The 20,142-nt window shown below is 45.5% G+C and overlaps 1 protein-coding gene across 1 annotated transcript in view; it reads left to right on the forward strand.

Annotated features, from left to right (window-relative positions):
• The window catches only part of ATXN10 (ataxin 10), a 141,005-nt gene that overhangs the window by 105,075 nt on the left and 15,788 nt on the right, over positions 1-20,142 (forward strand). Inside the window, exon 10 of the mRNA XM_061418852.1 lies at positions 12,422-12,485. Within this exon, the coding sequence (XP_061274836.1) occupies positions 12,422-12,485 (64 nt within the window). The remainder of the gene's footprint in view (positions 1-12,421; positions 12,486-20,142) is intronic.

The following is a 20,142-nucleotide window of genomic DNA, read 5'->3' on the forward strand; positions in this document are numbered from 1 at the left end:
ACTGCAAACATAGTCATTAACCCTCACAAATCGCAGTTCTTTTGTCTGATTCCTACCTTGCAAAACTCTTACGAGCACCCCATTTTTGCCTGTAAAAATCTTGGTGAATAAGGAAATACTTGGTGCAGGTTTCCTTCCTCTTTTCCATTCCCATTCTCTAGCAGAGCGAGTGATGTTTCTCACCGTAGGTGTGTTTCTGAAATGTGGCGTCTTTGTTCACAGACGCAACCCCGCACGATGGTCTCCTCCTGCAGGGTGAGAGTGGGCCTCCACGTGACGCCTTCGGGGGCTGTGGCGGTGTCCGCCAGTCAGGCAGGGGGGAGAAGGGCAGGGTGTCGGTTCCCTGCAGATGCACCTGTCGGCTCCCTCCTGCCTGTGCCCATGGGATGGGCAGCTTAGAGCGGGCCCGGCGCTCCTGCGTTCTCACCACCGTCTCCCTCCTTCCACAGTGCTGCCCTTCCCAGCACCAGCTGGAGGCTCTTATCGTGGAAAGTCTTTTTTTTTTTTTTTTTTTTAACGCCGTGGGCCAGTTGATAAACAGTTTCCGAGACACTATCTGTTAGTGGCAAGTAGCTCATCAGAATACAGCATGCAGCTGAGAGTCTGTTGGTGGGTTAAAAATTAAAGACCGAATGGAAACAGGACAGAATTCTGTTTGTTCAGCCACTGAAGTGTGACCTTGCAGACCGTGTGTTTGAGTGGGAATTATACCCCAAGTACCAAAGGTGGAATGCATATTAAAAAAGAAAAAACACTCGCTCTGTGGGTTATTTTTGTTCTGAGCGTAGCTGTGCGTGTTAGCGCAGCGTGCCTCTGTTTTCTCCGCCACTGACACGGCGTCCTGACCCCTCTCCAGTGTGTCTGATTTCTCCAGTTGTGTCCTGAGTTCCGTGCGGAGGCTGCTCAGTGGAACTTTCAGTCTTGTGTGCTCGAGCACGTTGGAGACAAATTTGCTTCTAGATTCGTATATTCCCCTGCTTCTTCTGCTTAAAACCAGAGGTCTTTCATCTAGCTCTTCACATATTTTGATGGTCAGCTTTTGACGTTTTGCTTAATTAAACTCTTAAAGTGACAGTAATGGCAAAATAACACCGTGGTTCTAGTCTTTTCCCTCACATTTCAGCCTGTCTGAAGTTCTTCACAAAGAATGCAAGAGAAATGCCAGAAGTAGAAGGATAAGTAAGATAATGTTCGTATCGAGCATTTCTTGAGCACATCCTAGAAACCAGGTGTTGTGGAAGTCACTCTCTTTTCTTACCACCTGCTTGATGACACCCTCTGCTCTGTGGGGAGCTTTTGGCCCATTTTCCACATGAGGCCAAGGCGGCTCGCCCAGGCTCGCACGGGGGCGCTTGGGCCCTGCTCCTGCTCCCTGCCATCACGTCACGGGGGCTGGGAGTCAGGGCCGTGCCATGCAAGGCCAAGGCTCCGTCCTGTGGGAGGGATCTGCGTGGCGCCTCTGACCCCCTTCTCCTGGACCAGACGCTTGACGATGTGTCCCATTCCAGATCAGCTGAAAACATCTTTCTGACATCCCACCCTAAGGGTTCTGGTTGCTTTGTAAGTGGTCAGCGTGGAAGCAGATGCTCTCTGTGACAGCGTTCATTCTCTAGAGTTCCTACCATGTGTGAGGCACGTCCTTCTCACTGAAGGACAATGACTCTTTTTTCAGTCCTGTTAAGCAGAATATAGTAAGCTTCTTTAAAGCCAGCTGATTTCATTCATTATTTAAACAGATTTAACTGCTGGGTGGAGAATTCATGAGAAAATTGCACCAAATTCAGATGCAGATGTTTGCCGAAGAAAAGTTAGTTGTTAATCTTCCTTGAATTTGGTGGTTGAGCTTACAAAATATTTGTATTGATCACATTGTTCTTTGTACTTCTGGACATTTTAATAGTCTCAGTATTACTATTCTTGAAAAGCTTCTTTGTTTTTCCGTAAATGCCTTCAGAGCTCTGCTCCTACCCCATTGAGCGTCAGTGGGGAACTGCAGTGTCGTTTTCTCTCTGAACTCTCTTCTGGTATACGTATAATAGCTGTTGATGGCTTACTTTCTCGTGTGCTCTTCTTTTCTAGAGTGTTCTGCCGTGCAGCGTCTGGGGGCGGGGAAGGGATGGTTAGCTTGTGGACCGCAGCCTCTAAACGTGTCCGGGCGCTTTCCTGGCCTCCTGCGTCCCTGCTGTGGGCCCCCTCAGCCCTCTGCTGGTTCTTTCCCTCCCTCCTCCCAGCCTCCACTCCCAAGACTGACAGCTTCTTACCTGGGGCATTCGACAGACTCTGTTCACGGGAACCTTGTCCGTGAATCTTCTTGAAGTTGAACTCATCAAATTCGTCTTTGCTCTTCTTGTGGCTTGAACTGGGACAGTGAGTAGGTTGGAATGAAGATATTTCCATGAGCTATGTATGTATGTATGTATATCTGTTACTCCTGTGTAGTTTTAACAGAGCAAGGTCAGAAATTTGCATATCTTACAGTTCACAGTATAATTTGGTTTGGAAATGAGCTTCTAAAGTTACCCTGAAAAATTACCAGTGGATAAATAATTTGATGATAATAACTTTAAGTTTTAAGGAAGTCTTACCACTGTGCATTTTGAGTTATTGGTTATCTCCTTCCAGGGAAAAAAAGGTTCATATTGCTTACAAACTAATCCACTGGGAGTGAGTGCTTATGTTGGCTCTTAACTGTCTGCCTCCAACCCCTCCCCCCGACCCATGACCTCCAGTTCCCAGGCCTCGAAGACCCTCTATGTGCAGATGACCCCAGAGTACATCTCAAGCCCAGACCTGTCCCCAGGCTCCACAGAAAGGTACCACTGCTCTATACCAGCGATCATGGCACACACGTGTACGCACACGCACAGGAATGTTACTCAGCCACACAGAAGAGTGGCATCTTGCCACTGTCACAGGGTGGATGGACCTACAGGGTGTTCTGCTAAGTGAAATGTCAGAGAAAGACAAATACTGTAGATTTCACTTAGATGTGGAACATAAAAAGCAAAAGAAATGAACAACTATAATAAAGCAGAGACAGAATCCCAGTAGCAAAATCCAAAGGTGGTTGCCAGAGGAGAGGGAGGTAGGGGATGAATGAAGTAGGTGAGGCAAGGTGAGAGGTACAGACACACAGTTTAAAACACACGCGGCGCAGGGACGAAATAAACGTCCAGCGTGGGGAATGCAGCCAGCAGTGGGCGGCAGACAGCAACTGGGCTTCCCAGGGTGGTCATTTCGTAATGTAGAGTGACACTGTGCAGCTGGAGCCGCCACAGTCCTGCAGATCAATTGTAAAACAGAAGCGCTGTCTGCTGGGCCTGGAACCCCAGACGTCCCCACTCAGCGGGTCTGGGCTGGGGCCCGATGGTTTGCGTTTCTAAAGAGCAGGTGCCCAGGCCATGTTTACACTCCTGCTCCAGGGACCCGTGAGGAGACACCGCTCCACAAGCCCCACTCTCCAGCCTCATCTCCTGCCTTTTTTATCGTCTCCCTGCGCACAGCCACACTGACTTCGTTTCCATAAGTCAGTTATGCTCAGTTCTTTCCACCTGTGAGTCTTTGCGCTTCCAGTTCCTGCCCCATTTCTACAGCACAAGTTCCAGTTAAGATATCATCGTCTTCTAGAAAAGTCTTGCCTGACTACCCTTTCTGACGTCCTGCCTCCACTGTCCCTCTCTGGTTGATCATCCTGCTTATTTCCTTATAGGAAGTACCATAATCTGTAAATGTGTTTTTCACTTGTTCACTTCTTTCTTGCTCGCGCACTCCCTGCCTCTCTGCACTCTCTCTCTGTTTCTCTCTCTGTCTCTCTGTCTCTAGGCCAGGTGTCATGAGCCCAGGGATCCTGGTGACTTGTTACCTACAGATACGTGATGGGATCAGTCGTAAGAGCTGTTTTCCTCCTTCACACACATGTATTTTTTTCAGTTTTCAGCAGATAGCTGTCGATATCGAAGGGCAAGGCAGGGAATGCAAGAACGAATGAAACATGCTTCATTCAATTGTGAACCCCAGAGTCTAATGAAAGAATCAGACCATCAAATGAGTAGCTGCTCTATACCATGAACTTCATGTAGTCAGACTCACTAATCTGATTGTCACGACCCTGGGAAGGAGCCGGTCACAGGCCCAGAGAAGCCAAGGACTGTTCATGTTAGTTCAGCTCTCGCCACAGCATCACCCAGAAGATTCTTTTTTGGTCTTATTGCTCTGCTGGTGTGTTGGGCCAGAGGTGTGTCCTTTACCTGGGGGGACCCTTGGCCACCACCTTTTTAAGGCCGCTCCTGCCTACCCAGCCACACCCCTTCTTTCTCCTGGTAGGGAGGAGAGATTTTTGCCACCCCCCCACCCCCCGCAAAGTTTCTTAAGTGGGTCAGACCAATACATGAATCAAATTAACTCCAAATCACTTTGACCTCAAGGCAGAAAATTCATTCCATATTAAGGTACTCCAGTGTAAGGCCTAAATTCATTGTAATCATAAAATGCCCACAAGAGATACTCTCTATTTGAATATTAATTCTATCTCATTATCAAATTCCCAAGGAGATGTTAAAATCCATAGATTACATTTCATTTTAAATTAAAGTCCAAAACATTAAAGTCAAATTCTCTGCCCATGTGACTTAAAATTCAAAGAAATTAAAGTTCAGAATGCACCCTCCCAATTTCTTATCCTTTTTAATCCCAGCTAGCCCAGTAGGCTACACTCCATGGGGTCGCGAAGAGTCAGACACGACTGAGCGACTTCACTTTTCACTTTCATGCACTGGAGAAGGAAATGGCAACCCACTCCAGTATTCTTGCCTGGAGAATCCCAGGGACGGAGGAGCCTGGTGGGCTGCCGTCTATGGGGTCGCACAGAAACAGACACGACTGACGCGACTTAGCAGCAGCAGCCGAGGCGCTCTTAACGCCTGCAGGGGGTCAGGAGTCTTTTAACAACAGTAGCTTGGGTGGGCATCTTGAGGTTTCATGAACCCCAATAATAAATCTCTGATATGCCTTACTTCGAAAAAAGAGGTGAACAGGACACAGGCTTGTCTTGCACTGGCCCCCGTACACCAGAGTCAGGAAACAAGGGGGTTCTCAGTCTCCTAATAGTTACCCCAAGCTAGAGCACGTCCACCAAAGCCAGCACTTGGTGTCTCTCGTCAGCAGCAGCAAGTCTGTGATCACCGAGGGGCTGTCCTTCCAAGTGGACGTCTCTCCCTCTCCCTTGCCCTCCCCACCTCCAACCCCAGTCACTTCACTGACTCCAGACCTGCTCTTTGCTTTCTTTTGTTTTCCTTCATCCACTGCTTCTGTTCTGATGGTGAGATTAAACCACTTTTCACACCACTCTTAGCTCCTGTTTGTTTCCTAGCGGCAGAATGGTCCAAGAAAAGACCTTTTAAAATTGCAGGATTTCTTGGAGTTTCTGTTTCTCCAGCACAGTAAGAAGACAATAGCCTTGTGTTTTTTCTGGTCTTGGGGTCTATCTAAATTTTCTTACGTGTGATATTTACTGTAGGGTTCTGGCACAAGCCATTTTCAAGTTAAAGTAGTTTTCTGAGAATTAAAAATAATAAATAGGTGCTAAGTATTACCTGATGCTTTTTCTGTGATAGTGAAGATAATTATTGGTATGTTAATGAGGATAATTGCCTTGTAGATTTTCTTTCTTTCTTTTTTTTTTTTTTTTTGTAGATTTTCTTATCTATATTAAGATGGTGATGGATTTTTAGGGTATGTTTAATTAACCTAATATTTTTCCAGGAATTTGCGAGAGTTGTCTTGGGAAGGGGTATATGTTCATAAGTAAGTTCGTTATTTTCCTTTATTGGTCTGTCTGAATCCTGCTTTTAGAATCAGGCCATGGTAGCTTCATAAAATGAATTGAGGAACTTTCGCTCCTTTTCCACTGTTTTTGAATAACTTATGTATATAATGGGCTTCCCTGGTGGCTCAGTGGTAAAGAACCTGCCTGACAAAGCAGAAGATGTAGGTTCGATCCCTGGGTCAAGAAGATTTCCCTGAAGAAGGAATTGGCAACCCACTCCAGTATTCTTGCCTGGGAAATCCTATGGACAGAGGAGCCTGGTGGGCTATAATCGACAGGCTTGCAAAAGAGTTGGACATAAACTTAGCAACCAGATACCAACAACAGATGTACATAATAGATTTATCTGCTCCTTAAAAGCCTCATGGTACTTAACTTGGGTAGCTGTTTGGGTCTTTGCTTCTATCAGTGAGTCTTGGTCATTTTCATATCTTTATTTAAATGTAACTGTTTAAAGTATTGACCTTTTCAAGCTTTTTATTCTTTTTATTCATGTCAGTTTTTCTCAAAGTACCCGTTTTGTCTCAGTTTTCTGGGTTTTTTTTTTTTTTCCATTAAATTCATAATATTTATTTATACTTTCTGTATCTATTTCTATCTCTTCATTCTGTTCTTTTTAAATAGATATCTCTCTTTTTCCACTCATCAGTCTTTCTGGGATTTTCCCATTCTGTTAATATTTACAGTGAACCAGCTTTTGATTTGAGTTCATCTTTTCTGTGTGTTCTAGCCTCTAGTTCATGGACTTCTGCCTGTCAGTCCGGGGGGAACAAAGATAAAGAGAGATAGCAGGCTTCTCTCCAAAAATAAAGCAAAACAGAAATCAAAAGAACAACATCTTTAAAATAGTGAAAGAAAGCTAGAATCATATATCCAGCCAAAATATCCTTCAAAAATGGGGGCAAAATAAAGACATTTCCAGACAGACAAAAGTTGAGCGGATTTGTTGTCAGTAGAACTGTGCTATGAAAAATGTTGATGGATGTTGTACCAGATGAAGGAAAATGGTTACCATGTGGGCAAGAATAAAATACCTTTATCTTCACTTTTTAATTTTTTAAAAATACAATTGGGTCTTTGAAGCAATCTTAATAGTAATGTATTTGGCGTTTTAATTGCATGTACAAATAAAATGTATGAGAGCTGTTGCCCAAATGTCAAGTGAAGTATACAGTTGTAAGATTCTTATACTGTGTGTGAAATAGTGTAATATTATTTGTAAATAGACTATTACAAGTTAAGATCCATATTCTAAACCTAGAACAACCACTTTAAAAAAAGGAAAGAGTTAGTTAATAAGCTAGTAGTGGAGGGGAAAAGATGGAATATTTAAAAACACTCAGCCTAAAGGAAGTCAGGATAAGAGAAAGAGGGGAATAAAGTACACTGGACTTCAGCAGTACATGAACTGTGAAATTCTAGGTGTTCAAGCTGGTTTTAGAAAAGGCAGAGGAAACAGAGATCAAATTGCCAACATCTGCTGGATCATCAAAAAAGCAAGTGAGTTCCAGAAAAACATCTATTTCTGCTTTATTGACTACGCCAAGGCCTTTGACTGTGTGGATCACAATAAACTGTGGGAAATTCTTCAAGAGATGGGAATACCAGACCACCTGATCTGCCTCTTGAGAAACCTATATGCAGGTCAGGAAGCAACAGTTAGAACTGGACATGGAACAACAGACTGGTTCCAAATAGGAAAAGGAGTACGTCAAGGCTGTATATTGTCCCCCGGCTTATTTAACTTACATGCAGAGTACATCATGAGAAACGCTGTGCTGGAAGAAGCACAAGCTGGAATCAAGATTGCCGAGAGAAATATCAATAACCTCAGATATGCAGATGACACCACCCTTATGGCAGAAAGTAAAGAGGAACTCAAAAGCCTCTTGATGCAGGTGAAAGAGGAGAGTGAAAAGGTTGGCTTAAAACTCAACATTCAGAAAACTAAGATCATGGCATCTGGTCCCATCAGTTCATGGGAAATAGATGTGGAAACAGTGTCAGACTTTATTTTTCTGGGCTCCAAAATCACTGCAGATGGTGACTGCAGCCATGAAATGAAAAGACGCTTCCTTCCTTGGAAGGAAGATTATGACCAACCTAGATAACATATTGAAAAGCAGAGATATTACTTTGCCAACAAAGGTCCATCTAGTCAAGGCTGTGGTTTTTCCTGTGGTCATGTATGGATGTTGGAGTTGGACTGTGAAGAAAGCTGAGCGCCAGAGAATTGATGCTTTTGAAGTGTGGTGTTCGAGAAGACTCTTGAGAGTCCCTTGGATTGCAAGGAGATCCAACCAGTCCATCCTTAAGAAGATCAGTCCTGGGTGTTCATTGGAAGGACTGATGCTGAAGCTGAAACTCCAGTACTTTGGCCACCTCATGGGAAGAGTTGACTTGTTGGAAAAGACCCTGATGCTGGGACGGATTGGGGGCAGGAGGAGAAGGGGGCGACAGAGGATGAGATGGCTGCATGGCATCACTGACTCGATGGACATGAATTTGAGTAAACTCTGGGAGTTGGTGATGGACAGGGAGGCCTGGCGTGCTATGATTCATGGGGTCGCAAAGAGTCGGACACGACAGAGCAACTGAACTGAGGATAAAAATAACACTGATGTCAGAATGATACACTCAAACACAACTGTCTTGATAAGTACATTAGAAGTAAATGGCTTATGTTAAAATTAAAAGATAGTGTTAGATTGAATTTTTTTTTAAAGCGAGACTCAATCATATGATAACAAGAAATACATTTTGAATGTAAAGATGAAGATAGGTTTAAAAAGAAAGAATGAAAATGGCATACCATGCAAACACTTTTTGAGAAGGTGGAGTGGCTATATTAACATGAGACAAAATAGACTTGAGAAGTACAGAGGAATATTTCATAATGATTAAAGGATCAGCTTCTCAAATAGAAGACATAAAAGCATGAACATGTATTGCTAAGAGGGAGAAGGCAATGGTACCCCACTCCAGTACTCTTGCCTGGAACCTCCCACGGACGGAGGAGCCTGGTGGGCTGCAGTCCAGGCGGTCAGACATGACTGGGCGACTTCACTTTCACTTTTCACTTTCCTGCATTGGAGAAGGAAATGGCAGCCTACTGCAGTGTTCTTGCCTGGAGAATCCCAGGGACGGGGGAGCCTGGTGGGCTGCCGTCTATGGGGTCGCACAGAGTCGGACACGACTGAAGCGACTTAGCAGCAGCATATTGCTAAGAGAACTTCGGCAAGTACATGAAGCAAAAACTGACAGAACTGAAAGGAGAAATAGATCCGTAAGGTTTGTAAATTCTAGAGCAAGGAGAAACACACTCAGGAGTAATATAAACACTTGAACACATTAACATGTGAAGGGATAAATAAATGGTATATTCTTGATCAGAAATAAAAATAAAGTGATACATGAGTAATACAAAAACTTGAGCACATAAATAAATGGTATATTCATAATCAGTAACAAAAATAAAGTGATACATGTAACAACACGGACAGATCTCAAAAACATTGAAAAAGACGTCTCTTCATATAGTCTTATTCCCGTGCTAGTGTGGAACAGACCAGATCTGCCTGTCGAGACAGGAGCAGAGAGTGGTTACTGAGGCGGTGGTTGCTCAGGGACTCCTGGGGTGAAGGAGACACCCTCCCTCCTGATTGGTCAGTGGTTACCAGGTGCAGTCACAGGCTCCTGCGAGTAAGTTGCATGTCCGCCAAGTCTGTTTGTGAAGTAAAGCAGCACGGGGGTGAAGGGGTGGAGGACAGGCTGTTGTATTTTAGGCATTGCTTTGAGGGCTTGCCGCAGATCTCGCTTTGTTTGCCTTGGTGGGTGCTCTTGGTGTTGGTGGGGAGCAGGAGTCCACGACTCACTGCGTGTCAGAGTCGCCCACAGAGTTGGCTCAGGACACTGATGTCCAGGCTCTGCTCCCAGAGAGTCTGCTTGCCGTGTCCTGGGCTTGGGGCCACGGCACTGGTTGTTTCTGAAGCCTCCCCTGGGTGATTCTGACGTGGAGTCCAGGCTGTGAAGCGCTCATCTGGACTTCTGCTCTGAGTGCTGGAGAAAGTTTGTCTGCGGAGCGCAGGTGCTGTGCATTCTCGCTGCTGCTTGGGTAACACCTCTGATTGTTCCTCTGGCGTTGGGAACAGGGCAGCAACTCAGTTGTGAAATGCCCAGTCAGGAAGCTGCACAGGACACCATGGAAATAAGTGCAGCACAGAGAGATGAACAGCAGTGTATTTTTATGAGATGTAGAACTGATTGTGTGAGGCAAAGCCCAGTAGAGGCCGTGGATGGAAATTAGTGACCTGAGGTGTGCCCGGCTTGTGAGGCAGTCTAGGAGAGTGTGGTGCTAACTCAGAGCGACCTACCTGATGTCGTGTGATTGTGGAGACAGATCTTTACGTTTTCAGGCTTTGCCTGTGCTTGGTGAGGGATGACTGTGCCCAGCCCTCTTCAAGTGTGGGTGAGGTGCTGTTTGTTTATTCGTGTAATCCTCACTCTAATCCTCTTGTTACACACGAGAAACTCTAGACTGAAGTTCAGAACCCTCCACAGGTTACACGGCCAGAGAGCTGAGCTGGAATTCTCCCGCAGGTCTGTCTGCCTCCAGCAGTAACCCCTGTCCTCTGTCCTGGGGATGGCAACTGGTCTCGCCCGTGGGCAGGTACACGCACATCTCAGACAGATGGTTCATTGATGGTGAACCCAGCGTCTGCCTCCTTCCGCCTCAGGCTTCGAGCCTTCTGCGTTGGCGGTCACCTCTGCTTCATCTGTCAGTCGAAGCCCTGTCTGAGCGTTACCACATGCACGTCGGCTGTGTGCTTGCTTTGGCAGGAGGACTCTGCTCACCTGTGCGTGTGTGCACGCATCCTGCAGCCCCGTGCCACGAACACACTTCCAGTCCTGCGTTGGCATCGTGCTCTTGTTTTTCTTCAGGTTGTTTTGACTTTGCTGTTTGCCATTCAGTGTGAGAGCAGACAATGAGGGAGCCTCTGTTTGTTTGTTTTTTGTCAACCTAATACATTTTTCCCCAAAGAAGCACAGGTGCTCCCTGAGTCGGCCGCCCACCTTGCAGGGTCTTCTCTGAGATGAGTGTTGGCTGCGGTGGAGAGAACAGTTCGCAGGCAGTGAGCCGTCCTGCCGTCTGCACTTGATTTCCAGAGGCTAAACGTTTGCTTGTTTCAGCCAGACTTGCCGTCTTGTCAAGATGTGTTTCGTCGCGAAGCGTTGACTGAGCTTGGCTCCCTAATAGGAACTGTTACTACAACTTGTGACTCATCACAGGTCTAGAATCAGTTCCCAACATGTTGGCTAAAGAAACAACTTCCCTGTTTTATGAAGTGCGAACAGAAGAAAACGTGTTCATTTCCTAATTGTTTCCCCTGCCCCTGACTCGAGCTCCTCACTCAGCAGCGGCAGGAGCCTGTAAACATCAGCGTGGTGATGACACCCGCATCAGCGTCTCCTGGAGGCGTCCCGCCCACGGGTCCTTTCCTCAGTGACCGTCACCTGTGTTCACTCTCCAGCGGGTCGTCATGCGTGCGTCATGACGTCACTACTGTCCTTCGTCTATAATAGGTTGCTTATGTTATAAACATTTAATGAATTTCTATAAAAAGTTATCTCGTGTCATTTCATAACGGAGCGGTATGAATGAGAAATATTTACCTAGGAATGCATTGCCCCGAGTTCAGGCATGGCTCTAGTGTAACCATGATTTCCAAGAACTCTTTAATTCACCCTTACAGTCTGCTTCTAAATGTCAGTTTTTAGCATGTGATTTTATTTCCCCTTCCATTGGGGTTTCGCTTAGGCAGTGTCCGAGGGAGCCAGTTCCTGTGGCCTCCCCAGCCGCTTGTGTCGTCAGAGGCGCCTTTTCCACTGTGGCAGCTGAAGGATGGTGTCATAATTTGCCTGAATCTTATTAGAAGCAAAGTTGAGCAGACTTTGACATCTCTGCAGTCCACTCGCGTTTCTTTCATCTGTGCCATTTACGTTCATGTATTTCATCCAGTTTTCTGTTGGATTCTTGGTCTTTTCTCAACTTTTACAAAATCTGTACATATTAAAATATTAACCCTTTTCCTGTGGTATCTTTCAAATAATTATTACAGCTTTGACTTGCCGTTGTAAAAAAATGTAGTTAAATTTTACAACTTGTCTCTGTTGCTTTTGGATTTAGAACCATAGAAATTGCTTCCAACTTAGAAAAAGAACTTACTTACTAGTAAACCGAGACACATTTGAAGTTTATGCTGGTGAATAATATTGGGAAGAGATCCACTTTATATTTTTTTAAAAGTATATTAAAATGTAGTTGATTTGCAATGTTGTATTCAATTATATTTTTTTAAATATGTCTACCTAGTTGCCCAACTTTTTGGAGGAAGGATGAAAAGAAAGAGTGTCATTTTTTGTTTGCATGTCTCTTTTTAAACATTTCTGGACTGATAGAGGCATTTCGGGTAATTGCACTAACTGTATTTTTATAGGAATGAGTCAGGAGATAGAAAAGGAGCCACAGACCCTTCTGTAGCCCCCACACCCCCAAGCCGTCCAAGTATGTGAATTTGCCTTTTCTGTTCTTTGTAGGTGAACGAGCTGGACGGCATCCCCCTGATCCTCGACAGCTGTGGCCTCGACGACAGCAACCCCTGTATCCTTGACATGCCCCTCAGTGAGTTCACGCCCGGGGCCTCCGCCCGGCGCCTTCACGAGGGAGTTGGTTGGCTTTCTCATTGGCTTTGTCCCTAAGAATTGAGCCACTTGGTCAGAGTTGGAGCTGAGTCACACTCCCGCAGCCTGTGCAGCACAGTGAGCTCAGGTTCTCGGGGGCGTTCTCCTCCAGAACGCCTTAAGCCCCAGCTGGAAGCTCACCTGTGGGCCCTATGTCACTGCATGCCACTGGCGTCACCTTTCCAGACCACGTGTTCCGTGGAATGGCTGTGGAGGAGTGTGTGTCCCTTCTGTAGAGGTTTGAAGAATCCAGACCTCTGGAAGAACCATTCTAGCAGTGGTAGCTTGGAGACCTCTGAGAGCTCAGAAGTGGGGAGAAGCGCCCCAGTGGACCAGGAGTCTGGTTTTTGCTGGGTGCTGTCCTGCGGCCCTCAGCTACTGACGTCAAAGGCTCTGGCTCTTGCCCCTCCTTGGCTGACCACCCTTCTGGAGGGCACTGTGCAAGGAACTTGCCCACTCCCCACCTCTCTGCCTAGGTCTTCCCTGTGGGAAACGGATCTAATACAGTGATAAAGAGCCAGGCTGGAGGCTGGAGGCTGGAGGCAGCCTGTGTAGGTTTGAGAGAGAATCTGTTTCACTTCAAGACCTTCCAGTCCCTTGCCTGGCCACTGCATGGCCTTGTGCTTATTGCTGGTGGGGGGGTGGGGTTAATAAGGCCATCGCCAGGACTTTGAGATTGTGACCCTGTGGGAGGCCAAGGAGGAGGGGAATTTTGTGTTTAAAATGCTCACTATTGGTTTCTGTCAAGAAGAGAAAAGGAGCTGATGAAAATCATGTGTTGCAAAGTAAGTGGATTGAGAAATGCTTATTATTTGTGCTAAAGATACTGTCGTTTGTCTGATTAGCAATGGAAGAAAATTTCCTATTTTAAAGAGCATGATAGCTTGTAAGCTCAGTCAGAGAAAGACAAGTTAACAGCCTCTGAAGAGTTTTCTTCAAAGTAAAACAGTCGGTTCACTGCCTTGCATTATGATCAAGCGCTACAGGCTGTGCTCCTTAGACGGGTTTGAAATTTTTTAGCCCCAAAAAGGGAAAGGAGAAAAGAAAGCTGTCACAGGAAAGCAATAAAAACACATTCAGGTGTTACTGCAGGTGTTGCGTTTCCGGATGAAAAAGATGATTTATTGCAAACAAAAACACGCAATTTTACTTTTATATTCCCTGAATTGACCTTCTAGTGAAGAAAGGTTTTTTATTACTAATTACTAATCTTTGGCCTTTAGCAAAGACTGGAAACTTAAAAGGCTGTTGCACACAGCCCGTGGCAGCTCTGCAGATATGCTGCAGTGGTTCATGCTTACTAAGTCTTTTATGTTGGCGTCTCCTTGTCAAATATTCATTCATTGATCCTTTCAGGAAACATTGAGTCCTTACTATGTGTTTACATACATTGCCTTCTTTAGTCTTGACAACACTGTGAAGCAGGTCCTATTATCATCATCTTCCCCATCTGTAGATGAGAAAACTAACTGAGAACCTTAGCGACTTGTCCTAAAGGTCAGACTCAGAGGTTAAGCTTGGCGTGTGCCTGATTCTCAGCCACTTTTCTAAAAAAAAACTTTTCTAAACTGCCCCCTATGAGTCACTGGGACAGTCAGAACACATACAGAGAAAGCATAGTAAGATACTAATGTAGTGGAGAAATGACTCAGAATTATACACTGAAAACTTTTATATGGACAGTCTATGTGGATAACTGGTGTTTTAAATGGTTATTAATGAAGCATTGCAAGATTCAGGAATCTTTAAATTGTCAAGAAAAGGTGAAATGTTAAATGTTGAGTGTTATATGTATTTAGTAACTCTTTAGACTTTTGTTTTATAAAGGCCTACTAGATTTTAAAGACATGTAAGATATACTTAAGATACAAGATACATACCAAAATATGAGACCTAAGGGAGAGTGATTGGAGAAGGCAGTGGCACCCCACTCCAGTACTCTTGCCTGGAAAATCCCATGGACGGAGGAGCCTGGTGGGCTCCAGTCCATGGGGTCGCTCAGAGTCAGACACGACTGAGCGACTTCCCTTTCACTTTTCACTTTCATGCACTGGAGAAGGAAATGGCAACCCACTCCAGTGTTCTTGCCTGGAGAATCCCAGGGACGGGGGAGCCTGGTGGGCTGCCGTCTCTGGGGTCGCACAGAGTCGGACACGACTGAAGTGACTTAGCATAGTTCACTTGGAGCTGATGTTTGTGCCTGGTGTGAGTGAGGGTCTGTCACTGTGTTTTTCCATCGGAGCACAGAGTTGTCCCGGCCCGCTTATTGAAAAGCACACGCGTTGGCTCCTGTAGCGCCGTGTCTGTCGTGTACGTGGCGTGGACTCTCCTGTCTTTTCCACTGCCCTCTGTGTCTGTACCAGTACTATAGTCTTAAGTACCATCGCTTTCTACAGTTTCAGAACACTGTAGATAGACTGACTGAGTCCTTGACTGAGTTGATTGAGTCCTTCCAACTTGTTTCTTTTTTTTAGAGCGTTATGGCTATGTTTGGTCATTTGTGTTTGCCCATAAAAATTTTAAAACCAGCTAGTCAGAGTCTACACATCTATGCTTGTGTGTTTATGTGCACACACGTTTACATACATGTACATGCTTAAAACCGTCACAAAACAATTTAAAATCTCTACTCACTGAAATTGCATTGGCGAGAATCAGTTTCATGAGAATTGACATCTAAACAGTACTGTCTTCTAACCCATCCATGATCATGGCATGTCTGCCCATTTATTTAAGATTATCATGGGGTTTTTGACCCATGGATTATTTAGAAATCATTGCTTAAATTCTGAACAAATAGGAATTATTTGGGGGGGATTCATTTCTAACATAAATATATTATGATCAGAGAGCACGTGCTTGATGCTGTTTGTCCTAAAAAATCTGTTGAGACTTGCCGTGTGGCCCCCTGTACGGTCAGTCTCTGCAGCGCTTCTGTGTCTGCTTGAACGGTCACACCTGTTTTCTAGTAGTGGACTACAGTATTTTCAGGTCAAGTTTGTAAACTTTTTACATTTTTAGTGATGCTTTTGTCTATTTTGGTTTATCAATTACAGAGATAGAGGTTTTAAAAATCAGCCTATGACTGTAGATTTCTCTAGATTTCTCCTCTTATCATATAGCACTGCTCTCATGTATCCCGAGGCAGTGTCATTACAGTTTTATCAGGTCCTGAAAATGTCCCCGTTGTCACTGTAAAGTGACCTTCTGTGTCTCTACAGATGCTTTTTGCCTAACATGAATATAGCTACTTTACTTCACTTTTGATTGATATTTACATGGTAAAACCATTACAGAACTTTTATTTTTCAGTCTTTTTATATCAGAGGTGTTCGTTGTAAAGAGCATAGTTGACTTGTTCTTAGTCTAGTTTCTCTGTCTTTTAGCTATTGCGTTTAGCCCATTCATACTTCGTGTAGTTGCTTATCTGTTTATATTTAAGCCAGTCTGATCTGCTTTCTATTTTAGTTTTCTCTTGCTTCTTTTGAATTGTTTTATATAATTAAGCATTTATCTTTTTCTAGTTTAAAATTTTTAATTTTTTTTTCTATTTTGTTAATAGTTCCCTGGGAAATTATACCATGCATCCTTGACTAAGGAAAATATAATATTTTTCAGATCTTTACCCCTTGTCCAGGTAGTATAGGACCAGTCCGCATCCCCCAGCTTGTATGCTGTTGCCGTGTATCTCCGTTCTGCTTTACAGTCTACGAAATGTACGGTCAGAGCTCCGTAAGGTCAGTTTCCATTTAGATGCTCCACGTACTTACTCCTCTCCTGCCTTCCACCCCTTCTTACAGCTCTGTCTGTCTACCTGGGCTCATTTTCCTTCTGCCTGAAGTCTTTCTTTTAGAATTTCCTTTAAAATGGGTTCATGGGTGAGGGACTGTTTGGCTTGTTAGAAAATGTGTGCCGGACTCCAGCATTTGGGATAGCTACAGGATCTCAGTGTTCTAAGTCAGCGGTCCCCAACCTTCTTGGCACCAGGGACTGGTTTCTTGGCAGACAGTTTTTTCCACAGGCTGGGGAGGAGGGTAGGGTGGAGCTGGTTCAGGCCATCACGCGAGTGATGGTGGGTTCAGGTGGTAACACCTTTGGCTCTACCTGCCTCCCTCCATCTCTCAGTTCAGTCGCTCAGTCGTGTCCGACTCTTTGCGACCCCAAGGAAGCAGCACGCCAGGCTTCTTGTCCTTTCCCATCTCCCGGAGCTTGCTCAAACTCATGTCCATCAAGGTGGTGATGCCATCCACCCACCTCATCTTCTGTTGTCCCCTTCTCCTCCAGCCTGCAGTCTTTCCCAGAATCAGGGTCTTTTCTTTTCCATCTCTCAAAAACTTGGCCCTGCTTACAGAACCTCCAAGCCTGTCCTCCATACTTAGAATATGTCCATAGGCCCCAGCATGTCCTGACAGGTCCTGTGCGTCCTGGCCCCACCTCCCTCTTCATTTAGATCCAGACTGGCTCCCCTCTTTTAGCATTCCCCAGACATGCCTCCTTTTTTGTTCCTCGAATCTGTGATTTCTCACCTCAGGGAAGTCGTTATCTTCCTCCCTTGGCTGAACTCTCTCCCCTGGCTCAGCCTCCTCTTCTCTTCCTCAGGGAAGCCTTCCCAGAGCCTCATCAGCCCCTCCTGGGACCTGTTCTGTTCCTTCAGCTTGTCTCAGTCTGTAACTGAGGATTTGTGCATTTGCATCTTAATTGCCCTCTAGACCAAGGTCCGTAAGGGCATGGACCTTTTTTTTTTTCCCCTGTTTTTTATCTCAATGTAATATGCCACTGATAGGCACATACTAAATGTCCAATAGATATTTTTAGATGGGTACATGACTGAGTAAGGCGGTGAACAAATGAATGAAAACCAGCAGCTTGATGGAGTATGTGTGTGTGTGTGTGCTTATTGGACAGGTAGGGAGGATGGCTCTAAGCAGGGGAGAAATATCTCCCATGGATTTGATGATTCTTTTGTGAATTGAATAAACTTGGTTTGGCAGCAGTATTATTTCAGCTTTGTTTGGTGGTTCAGCTCCTTCTAATAACTCACACCAGTCAAGCTTTCATTGAACTTTAATTTCAGTATTTTGTGTTAAAGAAAGCAATATATATTGCGTATGCATAGACTAGGAATCAGAGCTGAGAGTAAAGGTCAGTTAAGAAAAACAGCTCCGTTCTCTGATTGCTCTGGATCGGCGGGTTGTGTTGTGTGCTCACGCATCATCCGTGGCTTAGGGCTGAGGGCTCATGTTACCATAGGGTAGGCATCCTTGTTCCCTGTGGGAAGTCAGCGGTTCCGACCCCCTGGAAGACTTCCTCTTTCTTCGCCACCCATGGGGATTAGGAATTTCTAGGTGGCATATCCAAGCAAGCTGGGCTGCAGCTCCCCCAGGCTGGGAGCGGGACTGGAGGGCTGCAGCTCCCCCAGGCTGGGAGCGGGACTGGAGGGCTGCAGCTCCCCCAGGCTGGGAGCGGGACTGGAGGGCTGGCTGCCCCGCTTCTCGGAGGCGTCTTCTAGTGGCGGACTGGGAAAAGACAACATCCCAAGGGGGTAGCTCACCCCGAAGGAAGGCCCTCGGCGGCGGTGTTGCATCAGGACACAGCCCAGCTGTCCGTCCGCCGCTCCCTTGCGGGGACCCGCAGTAATGACACAGTAGCAGATGCCATCGGAAAATCCCAGCCCGCCACCACAGAGCCATTTCTTACTTGTCAGTTTATTGTGGCAAGTGGGATTTTTTGTTGTTGTTGTATCCAAATAGAAACAGCTGAACTTTATTTGAAATGTTTTTCTTTGATTCTTTTTTTGATCTGTGTTTTGATCAGTTGTCCTTGATGTGGGTTTTTTATGTATATATGTATTGTTTTTATTGGAGGAGGAGGGGACAAGGAGAGGATGAGCGTCTAAACTGGGTTGGGGTTTTTTTCTGTTCTTTTCTCTTTTTTCCTTCCTTCCTTTCTCTTTTTTCTTTCTTTTTTTATTGAAAAGCCTCATTTGTAAGTGTTACGTGTGCCCAGAAACGTAAGTTTATAGGAAAAATAACCAGAGTTTCCCCAGTCATCTCCTGTTGAGGAGGGATGGATAGCATAGTGACATGGGCATCAGCTCTGGGGCTACACAGACACGGGTTCTGCTGCTTCTCAGCCTCTAAACACGTCGCTTGCCCTGTGTTACGAGTCTTGGCGTATTTATCTAAAATGGGATGGACCCCACAGGGTTACGGGGAGAGTACGGGTGTGCTGTGTGCCAAGTGCCCGGCCTGTAGCTTCTCAACAAGCAGGTGTGTCATGCAGATGTCCAGACAGCTGCTACTGCCCACGAGAAAGGTGAATTTCCATCTGTGAGCACACTGTGAGTCAGTGGTAAAACTTAAACAATAGTAATAATATTGCAAAACAGAAAAGAGAGTCCTGAAGCGTACTCACATACACAGCAAAGGCCCCCTGTACTTAAGGAGTAAAGGGTGGTCTTTTTCCATGAATGATCCTAGGCCAATTTAATATCTGTTACGGGGAAGAAAACCCTGCCACCGTGTCTCACCCTGTTCACCCACAGTAATTGAAGATAACTCATAAACCTTCATGTGGACAGTAAAACACAAGAGCTTCTAGAAGGACTCATAAGAAAGTATGGTTCTTGTCTTGGAACAGGCAAAGGTGTCTTAAACAAGACATCAGAATTTTAACTGGGAAAGCATTAACTTTGAAAAAGTATTTGCATCGTAAGCCTGTATCTGACAAAGGACTCATACCCATACTAATTTAGGACTGCTGTGAAACAACAAAAGATAATTCAGGTTCTGAGAATGAACAAAAGACCCACGGCATCTCACAGAAGAGGAAACCCAGATGGCCAGTAATTGTACAGAAAGAGCTTAGCATCCTCATCAGGGAAATGCATGTTTACCCCACAGTCAGGAACCCACCAGAAGAGCTGATGAGAAGATGACAGGACCAACGGATGGCAGAGGTGTGGGGCAGCCTGAACTGTGATGAATTGATTTGGGAGGTGTCAATTAGGGAAATCTCTTTGGAAAACTTTGGCAGTGTCTGCTAACTCAGGCCCGCCCTGTGAGCCAGCAGCTGCAGCCCTAGATGCCCCCCCGGGAGAAGTACATACATGTGTCTGTCAGAAGACGTGTGCAGGAGCATTCCTAGTCACAGTGTTTATAACAGCCCCAAAGTGGAACCATCCCACATAGTCAGCAGTCGTAGAAGAGTGTGGATGATTATTCCCCAGAGCGCCATGCAGCAGCAAAGAATGAGCTGCCCTGTGTAACATGGGTGAGTCTCACTAATGTAGCATAGAGCTGAAGAAGCTAGAGTCAGAGAGTGTGCGCTCTATGACTCTATGTGACAGCAGCAGTCAGGATGGTGGGAGCCTTGATGGGTAGGAGGGTGGGCATAGGTGGGCAGTGGCACCCAGGGCCTCCCAGCTGCTGGGCATATTCTCCATCTCAGCCTGGGTTGGGCTCATGTGGCGTACGCCCGTGAGGAAACGTCAGGATGTACGCAAGGAGGTGTGCGTCGTTGCTTCTCACACTGACGTTTTAAAAATCACTGAGTAGTTTCTAGGTGCCCAGCCCTGT

Source organism: Bos javanicus, chromosome 5 (genome assembly GCF_032452875.1).
Source record: "Bos javanicus breed banteng chromosome 5, ARS-OSU_banteng_1.0, whole genome shotgun sequence".
NCBI lineage: Eukaryota > Metazoa > Chordata > Mammalia > Artiodactyla > Bovidae > Bos > Bos javanicus.